At 49.3% G+C, this 13677-nt stretch overlaps 1 protein-coding gene across 21 annotated transcripts in view; it reads right to left on the reverse strand.

Moving 5' to 3' along the window:
- INPP4A (inositol polyphosphate-4-phosphatase type I A) overlaps positions 1-13677 on the reverse strand; it is a 134654-nt gene that overhangs the window by 14684 nt on the left and 106293 nt on the right. For 17 of the 21 annotated variants that reach the window (XM_045054099.1, XM_023251610.2, XM_023251602.2 and 14 more), the window contains 7 exons: positions 12856-12888; positions 8589-8761; positions 7456-7579; positions 6147-6273; positions 5696-5836; positions 4399-4496; positions 1005-1117 (listed from right to left, as the gene is read on the reverse strand). In XM_045054099.1, the coding sequence (XP_044910034.1) occupies positions 1005-1117; positions 4399-4496; positions 5696-5836; positions 6147-6273; positions 7456-7579; positions 8589-8761; positions 12856-12888 (809 nt within the window). The remainder of the gene's footprint in view (positions 1-1004; positions 1118-4398; positions 4497-5695; positions 5837-6146; positions 6274-7455; positions 7580-8588; positions 8762-12855; positions 12889-13677) is intronic. The other 4 variants (XM_045054098.1, XM_023251611.2, XM_023251604.2 and 1 more) reach the window with 1 other exon arrangement.

Raw genomic sequence — 13677 nt, forward strand, 5'->3', positions numbered from 1 at the left:
CAGTCTTCCCAGCTGGGGCACTTGAAAGGCTCAATGAACAGATTAATATACAGAGGGGCGCGTCCACTCTTCACAGCTGCATTCAACAGAAAGGCATCAGTGGCCACAGCTACTAACAAAGGCACAGAGTGGGGCATGTTCAAAGAGAGGGCTCCATGAAGACAGGTTCGAAAACACAGGGTCTACCAAACAGCCGGCAACCGGCACGACCAGCTGAGACGGTCTGCTGCAGTGGAAGAGACCCTTCCCAATGAGGAGAACAGGAAAAGCGCTGGAATGGGCTGCTCTGGAAAGCCACTGGCAGCAGGGGACAGCCCTCCTGCTACTTGGGATCTGTGAACTGGGGGGTAACCGGGTGTGAGTGAGCAGTGCGGTGTCTACTCCTCCTCCAGGGGCAGAGGGGCGTGTGTCCATCCCTCCCCTGTGCTCAGGCCAGGCTGGGAGCTGGAATGCCCTCTGGGGATCACTCGTGCTCCTGAGTGTTCGCGTGCAGGTCCCAGTGCCTCTTTAACAGGGGAGAGTGAAAGGCTAGCTATGAAACTACACAATTACTTTTATGAGAATATACCAGAAGTCTAAGTGCTTAGGAAAAGAGGAGATCCAAACTGCAATGTACAAAAAATACTATGTGAAAAGAGACTGCCAAGGTCACTATGGTCTACTTTTGAACCTATTAAAAGATGCAGTCGGCAGTGAGTTTTAGCTGGTATCGATCGCCGAGGCTTCTGAAGGTGAGAACTGTCACCAGCTTGGTTATTAAATGTCTCAGGGGAGAGAGCGTGTGTCAAGCTTATCAGAATTCAGGCAGCCCTAAAGTAATGAACTCACAGGAAACTTTCAGTGTCTCTCAGAGTTTTGGACATATTCAGTGACTTTCTTTTGTGTCCATATGGAGAAATTTGCTCTCTCCACTCCTGGCTGAGATTTTTATTTATTAATATAATTATTTTTGGCAACAAGGACGACAATAACATTCTTCCCCTCACTATAACGAGGTTACTAACCTCAGCAGCTTGCCAGAGAATGTCGACGTTCTTATTCTTCCTGGCATGTACGTTCTGGCCCAGAAATCGCAGCAGCTCTGGGAGGCAGGTCTGGCTCCGAGATCGAGGTAGGCCTGCAAGACAGGAGGAGTCCATGAGAGCCAGCGCTGCACCCAGAACTGTGGCCCAAGGGAGCCATTGTGGCATGAGCTCCTGGCCAAGCTGACAGTGTAGTGTGACTTAAACAAGAAGGGGGGGTGTGCTTAGGGATTGGTCCTGGCTGCTGGCATGGAGAGCACTTAAATAACTTTCAAAGCCATTTCAGGCCCACCTGCAAAGTGCAAACACTCATCTTCTTTTAGCTTGTCAGTGAGGCTGGAGCACAGACATGGGGTCATCCAGGGTGGGAGGGAGTTAAGATGATCCATCTGGTCTTCAGTGCCCCCACAGGGAGAGGATACTTAGGACAGTGGGTCTCGACCACTGAGTGGGCTTGGCAAGCCCTAGGGAACGTCCACTCCGAATGTCCACTCTGGAGTGACCCACTCTGACAGCCTCCCTCTGCCACCATGACAGTCTCCAGCCCTTCCAGGACCACTTGAAGCGGAAAATCAGTCCGATCACCTCACCTAAGAAACCTGGGATTTCCAAACACCAGGATCATCAGAGAAAAAGAGAAGAGCCTCAAGATCTTATCTAAGGAAAACAGCCATGGTGCTTGAATTCCCAAATTAAAACCAAACACATGGAATTTTGAGATCCAGCTGCACACAGAGTTTCTACCACACAAGCTCACCCTGGTGCACCAAGGATCTTATGCTAATAACTTCATGCACCTGGTATGTGCCCAGCACCATGATGATCAGGAGACTGGGGCAGAAACAGACATGGAAAGAGGGCTCCTGCTGTGAGGGGCTCAGTCTGTGACGGAGGCTGTGGGAGGCCAGAGGAGGCAAGCTTGTCTCCTGGAGGAGACACGGCATGTTATTTCCCAAAATTGGCCGCAGCTTCTTCCCCAGGCCCCCACAGCCCCACTCAGAGCACATCTGTCCACTGATGAACTGAGCAGACTTAGGAGGTATTCACTGGTTGGGCTCCACTTCCTCAGCCTCACAGAGCCCCGATTCTCCTGGGGCTGAAGGCACACTGGGTTGCTTTTCCCCAGCATCCTAGATCACGGTCCAGTGCTACTGGCCCACCCTGGAGAGGCCCACACCTGGGCTGCTTTTGTCCTATAGGCCACACCCTTCCTTGACTTTCATCACCAGCCTACGTGCACATCTCCTGGGGTCTCACATCACTGGAAACAGGCCATCCTCCAAGATGCTGAGCACAGAACTCCCACTTCCTGACCGCATGGTTCACTGTGCCCACTCTATCCTCTGCATGGCCTCTGTCCCTCTGGTCCAAGCTTGGGTGGCTGCACTGTCTCTGACCCCTGCAGCAGTTGGAATATGGGCTCCAGCCTGGGCTGGATTCACCATCCACCATTCACCATATGGGCAGAGGGGGACTCACCCTCTGCCTTGGTATCCTGAAATGTCAAATGGTGTGGAATCAGGCCCACCTGCCAAGGCTGCTGTGAGGATCACGTTAGCTAATCCATGTAAAGTATGTAGATGGCCTGGGAAGGATTTGACAAATCTGTAACTTTCAACTATGATCACTGCTGAAGCACATGAGGACGCCTCACTACCTGGGGGTTTTCGAAGGCCCAGGTATTGGTGACCTTCAGCTGAAGCCTCAGGGGATCCTTTGACTTACGGCTGTCAACCCTGGTCACCTGGGCAGTTTCTGGAACGTCTGACGCCCACCAATCAGGCATCAGGACTGTCTAGCCTCCCTGGTGAATCCAGCATACAGTCAGGGCTGGCACTTCTGTAGTTACCTGGGGACACTGATGCTGCCTGATGTAAGCATCCTTTATCTCCTCCTGTCCACAGCAGCCCGCTCTCTTCCCCTTCCTGATGGCAACACTGCCACCCCTGCAGAACCCCAATCTGTAGTCCTGAGCTGCTCCTGCATCTTGCAGCCAGTATTTCTCCAGCTCCTTCCCCTCACTGCCCATCTCACATCTCTGCCGATCTCTGGGAAGAGTGGACCATCGAGGTAGTACCATTTAGTCATTTACTTGCTCTGGCTGCAGCCCTCACCACACTGAATGAGCCTCAGAAGTCAGCAGGCACTCCTTCTCTCACCCACCTTCAGCGCCCAGGTTAACACTGCTTCTCTCCTGCTTCCAAGGACTCTCTCTCTGGCCTGTCTGTTGAACCTTTTCTTCCCAAGCCACCTCCACTGGGAGAAAACACTGCACCGGTGGTCTGCACCCCTCCTCCAAGTCAATCAGCACACTCTAGCTGATTTGAGACAAATCCCTGAAGTCAACTCCCCAGCCCGGTCCCTTGTAACACAGCATCTCCTAACAGGACACCTTCGGCCACTAAGCGCCAAGCCTCAGAGCCAGGCTAACCCTTCCCTGCGACCAAAACTAACACCTACCTCATTGTGTTATCATGGGGAGTCAGTGCGGAAATGTGTGCAAAGCACAGCACAGCGCCCCGGCACATCAGTGATCCGGGAATGCAAATGAAGCCTTTTCACGTCTTCCCTTCTTGGCAGTCCCCTTTAGACGACACTGGTGTTACCCAGGGTTGGAGTCTGCCTCCTTCACCTGGGGGTGCCCCCCTACTGGCTGGGACAGTGCCAGCACAGACAGGCAGAGCCTATTCCTATCCAGGCAGGGTCCAGTCTCTTTCATCACTGGGTCCCGTGGTGCTTCATATGGGGCAGGTGCTCAGTAAACATGTACCGGGGTTGACATCAGGAGACAGTTCCCCACATACACATAGTGTGCTTAACCCTGGGTTCTTGCCTGAGTCCAGCAGCACAGAGAGGGCTGTCAGCTGTGATGGCTACTGTCACTCTCCACTGCCTCCAGGGACACCCAGACAGGGGCCCTCTCGCCCCCCATGGCAATAAGTGTCTGCCCAGCATCTTACTCTATGTGCTATATAGATGCAGGTGCAGGGGGAGTTCACACCAGCACGGGGCCGAGCGGGGTCCCTGCCTCTGCGATCCCATCTGCCCTACCAGTAGGAGCACAACATGCACCACGGCATCAATGCACGCCAGGGACTGGGACAGCGTGTGACAAAGCCTCGCGTTAGAATGGGCAGGCCAGAGAAGAATCAGCAAGGGCAGTGGCCTGAGGGAAGCTTCTCTGGGTGGGGACTCACACCACGCAAAGTCTGAGCAGATGAACAGGCTTCCAGAGAGACAGGGAAGCCAAGGAGGAGTTGTGCACATGGAGGCAGCATCCAGATGGTTGGTGGGCAGGAAAGGCTCAAACACCCAGGGTGACACAAGACAGACAGCAGGTGAAAAAGAAACCTACCGTGAGTGAAGAAATACTTACAATCTTCAGGCAAAACTTCCTTAAACTGCTCGAAGTAGGAATTTAACCGCACCAAACTTTCCACATTGATAACTTCTTGTAAAGACGTATCACCAAACCTTCAGAGGTCATACGGGAACACCATTAGTGAATGACACTTCCTTCCAGCATGAACATAACTGCCTTGAAGCTAACAACATGGATTCTCTCAAGCATTATTTGTGCACATCTATATTCTAAGCCACTTCCCTCCTCCCAAGAATACGGTCATCGCTGCTGTGTTGGTGACATGTTTAAATACATTTCATTAGCAGGAACCACACACATTTGTTACAAATGTGCCTAAAAGATTACAGAACTCCATCTGTCCCAGACCCTGGTGCAGCATACACAGAAACCCCTCTCACAGCCACTCACTGTGAGTCCCCATCCTCCCATCCCAGGGGTGCTTAGGAGAGGGGATGGCAATGGGGCTCTGGCTGGGATGTGAGGACACAGTCCTGTACTTGAAGCTGAAGTCACACTGCCCACTAAATAATCACACCCGACTAGCTGTTCCTCCTGGACTGTGTGGGAGGCCCTAGCTCTCTTCTGTCTACGCAGACTCATCCTGTGCATGCCTCACAGGTAGCCAGGACATGCCAGATGTGTAAGGTAGAGGAAGAGGAAAGTCACCGTTGAGAAAGACCCCCAGATGGTCATTAATACTGGCAGGCTCTGAAGTCTAAGGCCCGGATGCCCAGTCCAGCTCTGGAGGGAATTTACAAGACAAAGGCCTTTAGAATCAAGGCATGGCTTTCAGCCTGGCATACAGGCCTCTCTAACCTCACCGCTGCCCATCCTGGTCTGGGACCTTGGCCTTCAGCACCCCCGATGGTTTGTCCCCACCTGCATTTGCTCAGGCTTATTGGCTTGAGATGCCAGGTCTCTCCTTCACCTCCTCATCTGACCAACTCCTACTTACTCTTCAAAACCCAATTCAACCATCAGCCTCTCCAGGAAGCCCTCTCTCACACCCTCTCCCTGGGTCTCCTGTTAGGACCCCTACTCCCTGTATTCATCTTCATCCTTGTGCCCACATCTCTCTCCTACCAGCCCAAGTCTCTTGAGGACACAGACCACATCTGGCTCATCTTTGTGTCCCTAGCACCAAACACAGGGCTGGGTATATGGCTGCATCTGAGGACTGCTGGCCAAAAGAAGGAAGGTATGACAAAGTCTACGCAGCACTCAGAGCCTGAGAGGGCTAAGGACATTTTCTATAGCACCTCACAAGAGCACTCCAGCCACCCCAGCCCCACGAGAGCCAGGCACGCACCTCTCGGCTAGTGTCTGCTGCTCGTTGATGCCCACATTGAAGAGGACGGGCTGCACCCGCAGCAGCATGCCACTCTGGATCTCCCGGGGCAGGGCGTCGAACAGGGGGCCCGGCAGAGGGATCCGCACGTTGAACCCATCACTGCAAAACAGTGGAGAGAGCCAGAGGATGGGTGAGGGCTGGGACAGGGGACAGGCAGGAGAGGAGGTAAGTGAGAAGAGGAAAACCAAGCTGGCCTCGATACTGGAGTGCAGACTGGCCGTCCAGCTCAGTGCTTTCCAAACTGCTGGTCATGAACCTTTACAGGTCTGTGAAATTAATGTGGAAGGCTAGGATCAAGATTTTTAACTGAATGAGACAGAATAAAACAAAAATGAAAGTACATCACATGTAACGAACATAAATTAAAACACAGTGCTAGTTCTGAGAATTAAAAAAAAAATCTTTCTACCGATTTCCAGTGATGACGGGCAGCATGTCTGTTGATGCATTAGAAGTGGCCTGAGTGACTTTGAAGGTCACGTTCCTCAGGTCCATGATTCCAAGGCTCATGTCCTCCAGCATAGCCAGCTCCTCACCTGGATGCGAGAGACGGATGGAAGGAGGTCAGGTGGAGGGGACCTGCCCCGTGGGCTCAACACAGCCACAGAGCTGTGGGAGGTGATGGGATCAGGCGTGGTGTGACGAGAGGGGGCCTGTCTCAGCCTCTTCACCAGCTGACCCACTTCTCCATGGGGAAAGGCAGCTACTGAAATCCCCCACAGCCACATTCAGCAGCTCGGCTGGTGGAAACATGCACCACGACTCACAGAGCTCTCTGGTGAGGGGAAGTGTGGGGCAGAAAACTGGCATGTATGGAGTCTCAGAAAGCAAAGCTGGCGCTTCAGAAATGGACAGAGACAGCAAAACAGTACACTGGGGCTGGATCCCTCCACTCCATAGTGCTTGGCATTTACTTGACGTCTTATAACTCTAAAGACTGACAAATACTTCTAAAAAGTTATCCATTTTTATCCTCTGAGAATAAAAAAATGAAAGTAGGAAGGAAGAAGAGTCTTTTTAGAGGGCAATTTGGGAATATCTATGAAATTTAAAAATATTCCTGCCCTTTGACCCAGAAACATTCCTTCCAATAATGTAGTGGCTGCAGAAATGGGCCCACAGGCACACACAGACTTGTGTGTGGAGACCTGTGGCAGCACTGTTTTCATAAGAATAATTCAGGGGCGCCTGGGGCTCAGTTGGGTGAACATCCGTCTTCAGCTCAGGTCATGATCTCGCGGTTTGTGAGTTCGAGTCCCACGACGGGCTCTGTGCTGACAGCTCAGAGCTTGCAGCCTGCTTTGGATTCTGTGTCTCCCTGTCTCTCTGCCTCTCCCCTGCTCATGCTCTGTCTCTCTCTGTCTCTCAAAAATAAATAAATGTTAAAAAAAAAAAAAAACAACCTTAAAAAAATGAATAATTCAGAAACGGCCCAATGTCCCACAGGAACATTGCTTAAATAATTATCATCCATCCTCAACCAGAAAGATCTGTTTGTAACAACCAACAACAACAAAACAAACTACGGATGTGTCTGTAACTACATAGGACTTTTATTTGGTTCTTGCATATTTTGATGATATTTAGATTTATTTTCATCAGCATGCGCAATTAGAAAACTATCTGGGAAGAAAGAATGGGAATCACACACGTCCGTACTGCCCAATACCCCCAGGATCCCAGAGGCATAGGGTGTGTAGGAGCCCCTGGAGCCTCACCATAGGTGCTCAGCAGGCTCTCGAACTGGGCCAGCAGCCCAATGGTGTAGAGCTGACGCAAGAAGCCATCGTCATGCAGGCAGTTCCTCAGCTTGATGATGAAGCCACAGATGAGAGCAGTCAGCTGTGGGGGAGACACGAGGTGAAGCGGTTGTGAGGGGGACAGACACCTCCTCACTAAATGGCTACCAGCCTGTGCCTTGCCTTTGGCCCTGAGTTTCTCCACTTTCACGGCTCTGGCTGGGCCGCAGCAGCACCTCTTCCCCCTCCATCTGGGGTGTGGGGAGCACTCAGCTCTGAGGCCATGCGGGGCAGAGGCCACGGGGAGGGCGCACAGCACTCCAGGCTTGCCACTCCTATTGCTCCCAAAGGCTGGTTTGGCTTTGGCTAAGCTTCCAACCTGAACTGCCTGGGCTTCCTCCTGGGCTAGAACCTTCTGGAAGCCTAGAATTAATGTCCCACCATGAAAAGGTCCTGTATACTCACAGATTCATACCAGCTCTGGCTGGAAACTGAAGTGATCATAACAGAGAAAGGAAGTGAGAGACAACACGGTCACTCTGCAAGTTACCTCAGTGGGAGATATTCTGTGGGATGAAACAGGCCTCACAAGGATGGGCCGGTGGACCTGCAGAGATCAGCCTGACCTTCTATCACTGTTCACTTTGCTTTTGGTAACTCGCATCTACCAAACTCGTGACATTCTCCAAAAGAGAACAGAAATTATCACAGCAGTTGTGCACAAGCAGCAGAACTAAGGCACTGACAGCAATAATCGTGTCTCCCTCACTAAACTCCTTTGTAGGAAAAAAGGTGGCAAAGAGGCCTGTGTCATGCACAATGCAGCATGCCTCGGGCTGGAGCCGCGGATGTGCCCAACCCACCAGTGCCACTTCCATGGGGAGGAACAAGGGTGGACTCGGACCCTCTCCTAAATACAGACTTATCGAGTAGGATTCCTCCCTCCAGGCTGAAATCTAGACCTCTCTAGTAAATAACTTTAAGAGCCACAGGCAGGTGGAAGTATTGTCAACCTTGGTTTTTTCAGGGTGAAGCCAGAGAACAAGTTCCTAAGCCTGTGTTTTCTGAGGGTGGAGGTGCCCATGGGCTCCTGTGCCACTCCCGGGGCTTACAGTTTGGCAGAAGACCACATCCCGGCGGTACTGCAGGCTCAGGTACGTGGCTATGGTGGGAGCGCTGTCCTGCATGAGCAGGAAGACCATTGCCTTCTTGGCCTTGTCACTCATCATGGCCACACAGTCTGTGAGGGTGGTCAGCAGGGGGTAAAGGGCCTCACTCCATTCACCTGGGCACGAGAAAGGAGACGTGTGAGGAGGAAAACTTTAAGAATTAGGTTCTATAAGTTTAGCAAGTTGCCTGATCCTAACCCTCATACTGCCCCCCTCCCCCTCCCCACCCCTTCTGCATCTTCTATCTCTGCTCGGCCCAAGCTCTGGCCCAGAACTGGCACTAAATTCTGCCTGGAACCAACCCAGTCTCCAACCTTCTGGCCTGAAGCTTTTCCAGTAAACAAAGAGGGGACCTACTGTGGGACCAATGATGTAGGCCTTGTTTCCCTAACCTACTGTGGGCTGTATACATAAATGCTCAGGATTATTCCTTTTGAGGAAAATGACGAAAAAGTTTCTGTGAGTCATCTGCAATTCACCACTGTTCCTCCACCCAGGGCGAGAAGGGCACCCAGAAAAGTGACCTGTTATCTTGCTTCTCTTGACCCAGGTATTAAGGCAAAAGTCCCCATCTTTCTAGAGCAAAGGACAACTCCACCCTTGCACAGCCAGTGTGTGGCTGTGGTACATTCTCGCTTTCCACGTCTGGAGGAAAGACCGTTTGTTCCACATGGTTTGCCGTGTTTTCAGCTCTCAGAATATCTATCCCCTGCTTCTGCGCTTTCTTCCCCGCCCCCAAACTCCCTGCCCGCTGCCCTCTATTTCTAGTTTAGTTTTCTCTTAGAGGTATTAGGAAATTGTGACCCTGTACCAAAACAATTTTTTTTAAAAAAAAAATAGAACCTCAGGGTAGAAAAACAGAGTCAAAGGTATTTTGGGCTTTGGCTCTTTTTTTGCCTCCCTATTTAGAAGGCATTTAAAAGAGAAAAGACATGCCCTCATCAGTTCTATTTATAACAGGTCACCAAGCCCAGAAAGAAGCGTTTGACTGTCACCACTGGGTGAGCCCACCACAGCAGAGGCTGCGCAGGCAGGGAGTGGAGCCCAGGCAGCACACGGCACTCAGGATGAGGTGCGAGTGACACCACACCCACAGACGTCACCGCACTGGGGAGAAAGGGTAAGCTCTGTCTTAGACAAACAGAATCCAAAACCCTGAGTGAAGGGAGACGGGCTTCACTCTCTCAAACTGTATGGGTAGCACTTTGTTGAGACACAGATTTAGAGAAATGCCTAAACTTTGCAAAAGGACTTCCCTATACTCAGTGTTCAGCTGAGGCAGATTTTCAAGTACGTGAATCCATTCAAAGTCTAGAAATGATCTAACTGTGTATGCAGGCACACCGTATGTGGACAAGGATTTATATCTGTAATTTAAAAAAAAAAAAAAAAAGCAGGCTTAAATTTAGAAAGTCTATAGCAGGAAAGGTCTTAGCAAAGAACTCATGGTGACAGAGAACACTGGACCGAGGAGTGGAAAATATGTGTCCTGGGCCCCAGCTGCCGCTGAGCAGTGCTGGCCATAGACAAGTCTCTTGACCCCTTGGCCACGTGAGTCCTTTTTAGTAAAATGGAAGAGCTCTGCTGGATAACATCCAAGTCTCTTTCTTCCTCTGAAAAATCTCAGAGGCCATGTTTTTGTTTCTTTGAAGAACTCTGTTGCATGCATGTAAGTTATATTCAGCAACGATCAAAAAAGACAATGGCAACCAAATTTTAATAGCCAAATAATTGGGGGAAAGGTAGGCAGTCATTAACTAAGAAGTAAATGCTCTTAGAGCAAATGCTGCCGGTTTTACTTTGCTTTTCCATTAACGTGCAGGTACCTATGCAATTAATATGCAAATTATCATCATTTTAATCTGAAAATGATCAGAAAGTGCAAGTGGTCTTAGCTGACTAAGCAAATCTTCTCCATGCAATACTTTTTCATTTTACCTGCTTCTCTACTTCTCTTTCAAAAAAATCCTTTTAAGTATGATGCAGTTTTGTTACATTAGGGGGGAAAAACTCTGAAAAAAATTGGGAATAAAGGAAGAATGGTTAAGAAGCACTGGGATCTTGTCCTGAAGAAAAGATGTGGGTCTGGATGGGAGAGGAGCCTGCCATCTTCCCAGAGGAGGGCTCACACACGCCTGGATGGCTCCAGAATTCAGTAAGAGTGCCAGCCACCGTGTACATAAAACCAACCAGTGCTTTGGGGCTCCTGGGTGGTTCAGTCTGTTAAGTGTCTGACTTCGGCTCAGGTCATGATCTCATGGCTCGTGAGTTTGAGCCCCACATCTGACAGTTCAGAGCCTGGAGCCTGCTTGGGATTCTGAGTCTCCCTCTCTCTCTCTGCCCCTCCCCGCTCACACTCTGTCTCTCAAAAATAATAAATAAATATTTAAAAAAATTTAAAAAAACCCGTCAGTGCTTTACCTGTTTCCTCATTTAATCGACAGAAAGAATATTAATAATACAGGTAAGGAAACAGGCTCAGAGAGGTTAAGTGTCTTCCCAGACACAAAAAGAACTGGCATTTGTATGTGTCTGACTGACCCTAAGCTCCATGTTATTTTTATTGTGTCAGGTTGCTTCTGCCAAATAGAGAGTAGGGGTTGAGGGGGAAATAAATTTGGGGGGAATATGAAGAAAAATTATAATTAGAAACTTCCAGACAAAATGGATTTCAGGGACAGTAATGAGACTTCTACCAGGACCTAGCTTAGTAAAGGTATCTGGGATATTACATTTGGTGACAGTGTCATATTCTGCTCCCTTCGTCAAGAAAGACTTGCTATGAAAAAAAAAAAATCAGCCCAACTAAACATTGTCCTTAGTGATGCAGCTGATTCACTTTTGGGTGGGGAAGGGGGGTAAGCTCCTTGTCCAGTTGACAGTCTGTTAATGCTCACTGACTAGTGGTCAATCCATGGACCATGCTACTTTGGATAACTTTGAAGAGTTTTTTCAAATCCATACCCTGCTTTTGCATTTTTTCCCCCTCATTAACAGAGGAGGGAAGGAAGTTAGAAAGGAGGGAGGAAGATTGAGAAAGAGTGAGAGAAAAAAATGTGTGTGTTAACCAAGATAAAATATGGCTCTCTAGGAAAAGCCAAAGGAACTCTTGGCAGGGAACCATTTTAGTTCGCTGACATTAACTGTGGACAAGCCACCAGTGCTTTTAGAAATGACACAGCTGATATAAAATTCATGGTGCTATGTGAGCTGAGAGGGTTCACTAAAACTGACAGAGAGTTTGGTAAATTCCCAATCACCAGTTCGCTGGACTCTAGATATAACACAGGTATCCTGCGACCTCACATTTATATCCAGTCAGAAATATGCAATCATCAGACCGATTGGGTAGCTGGTTTTTTTGGTGTAAGCAAAAGCATATTATTTGGGGGTCTCATGCTCACTCTGGGAAACCCACAAGCCACAACTAGGAAACTCAACATGAACTAGAGCAGGGGTCGGCACACTTTTTTCTGTAAAAGGCTAGATAGGAAGTATTTTAGGCTTTGAGGATCATGGGGTCCTTGTCACAGCTACTCAATTCTGGCATTGCCCCAAAAGCAGCCATAGACAATACATGAATGAGTGGACATGACTGGTTTCCAATAAAATGTTATTTACCAGAGCAGGCAGTGGACAGGATTCGGCTCAGAGCTGCAGTCTACAGACCCCTGAACTAGAGCCATGCACGTTGACTTCTACGTGCAAATGCAGCAAAACGATTCCATTTTTAGCACTATCTCCAACTGAAAGCTGCCAGCAATGCCTACTAAGAATTCTAAGCTGCATCCAGACTCGGGAGAGAGGATGCTGTGTGATTATGAATACTGCAACACTTGGATGGCTACACCCTCTCCATGTAATGCTCACATGCTTCACAAGTTCAGGTGAAATCATAGGAAGTACCATTTACAAATATGTACTGTTCTGAATCAGGAAGCCCAATGCCCTCACGGATGTCAATCATCTGGAAAGGTTACATGATGGGAAAGTGAAAAAACTGCATGTGGTTGCCTGCTTCAGGCCACAGTCCCCAGCCCAACTGGTCCCTCACCAAACCTAAGAAAAGTTGCTACATGTCTCAAATGAACAAACTCCTAAAATATTTTCCTAACTCTGGAAGCACAGGGGAATCTTGGATAATTCAGCTACAAACACTACCTGAGGATTATAAAGACATCTGCAGAAGCCTTGAACGGAAACCACGTACCTGGGCTGGACTCGTCAGGAGGGGGGCTGCAATCTGCACAGAAATGGAGGGCGACATGGATGATTAAGGAGCAGCACAAAGTTCAAACACGAACAACTCAACGCTTACAGCAACTGCATCAAGCAGCCAGCAGTAAGGAGGCTCAACTGAACACAGAAGAGGTCGGAGGCCTGCCTGCCTCTTCCCTCAAGAAGTCCCACGCAGGCGCGGGGCTGCTCCAACGCAGCCGAGCCCTCCTGGTGGTAAACACTGACCGACTCTGTGATTCGTTCATTCATGTTGCTAAGACTTCAACATAAAATGCTCTTCAGGACGAGCAAACTAACATATTACAATGTGATAAAGTGCCCACACTGATCACATTGTATGTGACGGAGCCCATGTTGGCTCACGGCATCTGGAAGCACACTTGTAGTGAGAGAGACTGACCAGCAAATTGATCATCCCCAATTCAGAGCCCACTGCCCTGACTCTCGAGTGGAACCTGGGCTGCAGACTGACCGCTGAGACCCCAAGGTGAGGATCCAGCGATGAAACCAATATACCAACCAATGTCTATGCCAATCTTTAAAATTTAAACCAAATTTAAAACGTCTATGATTTGGGGAAAGACTAGAATTATAATGTCCCTCCAGGTGGCTCAAGGAATGCCAATTTTAATTCAATTTCACCTACACTGAATCGCATTTCAGCAAGTGAGGTACTCATTTCAATATTACATTTCCCCTAAAGACTCTAAAATTCCTTGGTTAACTGGGCGTGCCACTGGAAAAAAACAAGTCTGAAAAGGGTCATTTATTTTATGTCTTCAGGTGGGTGGTT

Source organism: Felis catus, chromosome A3 (assembly GCF_018350175.1).
Source record: "Felis catus isolate Fca126 chromosome A3, F.catus_Fca126_mat1.0, whole genome shotgun sequence".
Taxonomy (NCBI): Eukaryota; Metazoa; Chordata; class Mammalia; order Carnivora; family Felidae; genus Felis; species Felis catus.